The sequence below is a fragment of the Sphaeroforma arctica genome, assembly GCF_001186125.1.
Source record: "Sphaeroforma arctica JP610 unplaced genomic scaffold supercont1.348, whole genome shotgun sequence".
Taxonomy (NCBI): Eukaryota; class Ichthyosporea; order Ichthyophonida; genus Sphaeroforma; species Sphaeroforma arctica.
The window spans coordinates 5840-11412 of NW_014040210.1; the positions used below are offsets into that span (position 1 = coordinate 5840).

Sequence of the window (5573 nt, forward strand, 5' to 3'; positions counted from 1 at the left end):
AACAACAACAACAACAACAACAACAACAACAACAACAACAACAGCAACAACAGCAACAACAACAGCAACATCATCAGCAACAACAACAACAGCAACAGCAACAACACCAACAACAACAACAGCAACAACACCAACAACAACAACTCTCGCAGACTAAGACTCCTCAACAAGAACAAGGTTCAGGGGCTAGTCCAACTGTGCAGGGTATGTATAGTACACCTCAGGCCCATGTCGCTAATGGCACTCCACAGGCATCCGGGATGTCTCTTACCGGACAGATGCCGGGCAATGCAAACAGACCACAGTCACAGAGTATGTACCACGCTCAGATGCTGTCGCAACAACAACAAGCACAGAAGCTACAGGGTCAAGGTATGTATCCAGGGCAGACACAAGGAGGCCAGAGCCAGCTAACTACAGGCGCACCGATGATGCACGCTGGTAGTATGACACCCGGAAGACCTCAGCAGATGCAGCACCAGGGACAACCGCAACAGCAACCACAACCGCAACCGCAATCGCAAAGCCAGTCTGAACCGCAAACACAAACCCAGAAAACCCAGTCACACCAACTACAACCACAAGCACAACAACAGGGGCCGATGTACACACAGCAGCAACGAGAGGAGGCGCTTTCTCAGCAGAACGAGCGCACGCGATGTGATAAATTACTCGAGACATTTAACGAGGAAGTCCGGAGTATGCAAGAAATGCTGGCGCAAGGCAACCTCGCGCCGGCTCGGGTGAAGGTGATCAACGACTCTATTCGCGATAAGAAGAATATGGCTGTGTCACTTCGGCAACGGTTGGCGAACCTTAAGAAGCAGCAGGAAGCTGTGGGGGGTGGTGTACAGATTGCGAGGATGGGTAGTGAAGCGGGTGGGAATGATATGCACAGTATGGCTCAGGGGTCATATGACATGCAGGGCCAAGCAACACAGGGGAATAATCAAACACAGCAACAGCAACAGCAACAGCAACAGCAACAGCAACAGCAGCAGCAACAGCAACAGCAACAGCAACAGAATCAGCAACAACAACAACAGCAACAACAACAGCACCAACAGCAGCAACAACAGCAGCAACAGCAGCAGCAACAACGGCAACAACAACAACAACAACAACAGCAGGCTAGGTTTGGTGGCGGAACACCCACACCCGGAATGACGGGATACATGAACGCACCGAATACCAGTACTCTCAATATGGATACCAACCAACAGCTGCAGAACCGTGGACAAGGGCAAGGTATGCCAGCACACGGTCAGAGACCACCGTTCTCGCCAACGGGGTTCTACGACTCGCTATCACCTATGTCAAGCGGGATGGGGACGCAAGTAAACAGGGTTGATAGTCCGTCCAAGAAAAAACGGGGCAGGCCGAAGAAAAAACCCGGGGACCCTGTGTCCAAGCATATGAATCCCAAGAAGAAGAAGGATGGCACTAAGGCCTCGAAAGCGGGCGGTAAGAAAAATGGGGACAGTAAGAAACAGGAGCCACCAACACAGCAGCAGAGCAGTGCGATGGGGACGCCGGGTGGCGTATCGGAAGTTAAAGCGGATTCAGTGGTGAATGCCGGTGCTTATCAGGCCCAGGGCGGGCAGATGGGGCTAAACAGTGGGTCAGGGGTGTACATGAACAGTAATAATAGTTATAATAGTGATAGTAAAGGCAGCAACGACCTGCCGCAGGCTCAGCAGCAACAGCAACATAGGCAGATGCAGATACAGTTGCAAATGCAGCAACACCACCAACAGTACGCCCAACAAGGTATATACTCGTATCAACAACAGCAGCAACACCAACAATTCCAATCCCAGCAGCAGCAGCTGCAACAGCAACACCAGCAACACCACCAACAACAACACCAACCAGGAACCCCACAATCGATGCAACAGGGTCCGCCACAGGCACAAACACCGCACAATCCAGCGATGCACGGACAGCAGGGCCAGGGGTTCAATCAGCAACAGCCCATATCGAAAGCGAATATAGTCCAGATGCAAAACAGCCAGGTGGACGTGCAGAAACTATTTTCAGGCCCGGGCACACCCTCTGCGAATCAGCAACAGGAAGCCGGCATGATGGCAGCAACCGCGCTCAAGGCCAAAGCGGTTGCCGAAGCTGCTAAAGCCAAGGCAGCCGCGGATGCGGCCAGGCTGAAGCTAGAACGAGAGGCCAAGGAGAAAGCTCAGCGCGAAGCAGAGGCTAGGGCAGTTGAAGCTCGCCTGCGCAAGGAAGCCGAAGACGCACGCCTGGCGGCTATAGCCGAGAAGCAACGTCTCAAGGAGGAGGCTGAGCGTGCTGCGTTGGTCGAGAGAGAGGCGAAAGAGGCTGAGGAACGCAGGAAACGGCTCAAGCAGACCAGGGCCAGGGCGGGGGCGGTGTTAGGCGAGGAAGTACTGGGGATTATCAACCCCAGTGAGGAGATGCTCAATACGTATGTTGTGACGCGTGTGTATGTCCTGTTTTGGGGTTTTGGGGTCTAGGGGTGTTATGGCGCGTGCCAGCCTTGTTTACATGCGATTGTGGGCGGTAGGGTGCTGGGTGCGACTTCCACCACAAGCACATGTGAGGGAGTGTTTTCGAAGATGTATACCCAAACTTGTGGGCATAGGTTGTTCGGATTATCTGTTGATGGTGTATGCTCGATCGTATTAGATCAGAGATTTCCCCAGGACTTTTGGTGCGTGATTCGGTAAAGAGCAATAATATGCCTTTCTTCCATTAGTGGCTTTTGTTTGGATGCATGCTGGGTGGCTAGTTCTGTCGTGTCACACACGCCTATATCGCATACGCATGAAAATCCACAGAGCTCTCAATATATATCTTTAAGAATATATGTATCTATGCCTGTATAGCATATCACTAAAAAAAATATATATTCTTCGCTGTACAGGCCGTTCACGTCGTACACAGACTGTTTCAATCGTCTCAAAACGTACACTCTAGCCAATCACGAGCCGCGACTGCCGACGCAAGAAGACAAAAAATATATGAGTGTATGCATAGATGAGTTGTACGCTTGGGAGAGGAGGTTACACGGAAGGTTAGACGCAAACCTTAGCATACGGGCACGGAGGAAGCAGCAACTGGGAGAAGAAGTTGGTCTGAAGGTCATTATGGTGGGCGAAGAGCTTGAGGACGGATATGATATGAAGCTCACTATCACACAAACCAAAAAAATATAGGTATGCGTTGGAAGTGTGAGTATGAACACGTTTGAGCTTCGCGATACTTAGATATATATATATAGAGTGAGGGGAGTCTATTTCTTTTCTTTGGCTTTGCTCCCTGTTTCTGCTAAGTGTGAGAGTTGAGAACAATTTTACTTCCGTCCTGAGTTATTTATATATAATTGGTATTGTTGATATTATTATTATCATTGTTATTATGATTATGATTATGATTATGATTCTTTTTATTATTATTATGATTTTTATTGTATATTATGGTTCATGTCCATCGATTGTCCAAATCCTCAAGTCACTCTAAGTGGCAGACACAATTTTATCGGCGAATCCAATTTTCTTCTAGGAAAAATATTTTAGTAAACACAAGCATAATGGCAAGCAAAAAACTTAAAATACGTATTTCGATCTGTTTAAACAGAAACTCTCAAGCGCCAGCAAATCAGGCTCAACAAACAACTCTCCGATGCCAAGAAGGAGGAGGCAAAGAAAATGGCCCTCCAACGCGGCACACAACCACAATACCAGGCATCGCCCGCCCCACGGTTGAATTCACCCGCACAGCAGTCATCTAACAGCAAAGGGGATGTGGGCGTGAATACTGGGACGAATACCGGGACGAATACCGGGACGAATACCGGAATTCCGTCGCGAATTGAGCACCTGAAGAACATCGAGGAGCAGGCGAGGATAGCGCGGCTGGCTGCGGTTGCCACGCCAACCGAAACCGCAAACGCAAGCGCAAACTCAAACTCAAACACAAACTCAAACTCAAACCCAACCGCAATTACACAGGCGAGTGCAAAGAACACTCCGAGTGCGAGCACTGCAGCAGAGTCCGCGGGGCTGACGGAGGCCCAGGCGCATGCCAGGCGGAAGGCTCAAGCACTCGCGATGATGCAGTTTCAGATGTCCAATACCGCCCCACCCCAACTATCACATCCACGCTCACAAGCACAGGCACAGGCACAGGCACAGGCACAGTCACAGGCACAGTCACAGGCACAGTCACAGGCACAGTCACAGGCACAGTCACAGGCACAGTCACAGTCACAGGCACAGTCACAGGCACAGACACAGCCACAATCACAGTCACAGTCTCAGTCACAGGCACAGCCACGCACACCGGGTATAGGTGATACAACAAGGGAGAATACGCGTACAGATACAAGTGACGGCATGGGTAGTGCGGCTGGGTCGAAGGACGTGCCGGTAAGGAGTGCGGGTGACATAGGACATCCATCTACTGAGGCCAAAAAACGCACCTTGGACGATATGCAGGGGGGTGTGCATGTCAGTGCAAACACCGGCGTACCTGAGAACACCAAGCGCTGGGCAACTGAGACAACTGAGAAGGGGGAGAGTACCATCACCCCTGAGGCCAGGTCGGCTGCTCAGGAACAAGTTAGTAGTATGGCAGGGTATGGAAACACCAGTAGTAGCCTTGTGGGCGGGTTAAAGCCGCAACAAGCCGACAGCGTGGGCAGTCGGAGTGACTTACAGTGCTCGAGTGTGGTGACCGTGGATCTCTTCCCGTCGTCGGGTTCGGCACAAACGTCAAAGAAACTTGGGACAGGTATGGGGGACGCGGAAGGGGATGATGCGAGTACTATGAATGGACTTAGCAATACTGATGCGGAGACGGGATGAAGCGATGCAGCGTGGAAAACGGGATGTTATGATCGCGGGAAACTATCTAGAAGGTGTCATACGAGAGATACTATTACAGCACAAAGAACTGCCACACAAGAGTCTGTAGTAAGTATAGAGGACATGTCGGATGAACCCACCGAGAGTTCTAGTGGGCTCAGCCGTGTTGGTACTGAGATGGGGCGAAGCGACGCTAAGAGCCCAACAGGCACTGTTTAGAACTTGTCATGTGGGGACTGCTGTTGCAGCACAACCACCACACGAGTCGGTGGCGGTCCTGGAGAGCATGCCAGATGAAGCTACTGTGCAGTATTGATGGGGTTGACAGTGCTAGAGTGTGGAGAGGTAGCGACGGCCGACTTGAAACCAGGGAGCAGCGAGACCCGACTTGCAGTACTTGTTGGGACAGGGGATGTATAGACATATGTGGGTACGGGTTTGTTATGCGTCCACACAGATGCCAACCAGTATTGTGTGGGATGTATCTCTGTTGACATCTTGCGTGATGCTTCGTGCTCCATCATACGCCAAGTGGACTAGTGAGCCAGGGTCGTGGATGTTTTCGGATGGCGGGCAGTTGTCTGAGTACCACACGAGTTCATAGTCAGGGTTCTTGCCTGGTTAGTACTATCAAACGGTACCACACGAGTTCACAGTCAGGGTTCTTGCCTGGTTAGTACTATCAAACGGTACCACACGAGTTCACAGTCAGTGCCTGGTTAGTACTATCAA

General features: G+C 50.9%; 2 protein-coding genes across 2 annotated transcripts; both read left to right on the forward strand.

Moving 5' to 3' along the window:
- Positions 1-44: 44 nt before the first annotated feature.
- SARC_05449 (hypothetical protein) lies at positions 45-3191 on the forward strand (the record flags this gene model as incomplete). The annotated part of the gene is made up of 2 exons (XM_014300686.1): positions 45-2440; positions 2900-3191. Coding segments are annotated over 2 exons (2688 nt in total), but the record flags the coding sequence as incomplete, so codon positions are not given.
- Positions 3192-3565: 374 nt separating this feature from the next.
- Positions 3566-5573, forward strand: SARC_05450 (hypothetical protein; the record flags this gene model as incomplete). The annotated part of the gene is made up of 2 exons (XM_014300687.1): positions 3566-3590; positions 3613-5573. The coding sequence occupies 2 exons, from the start codon at positions 3566-3568 to the stop codon at positions 4839-4841; spliced, it is 1254 nt and encodes a 417-aa protein (XP_014156162.1). The 3' UTR covers positions 4842-5573.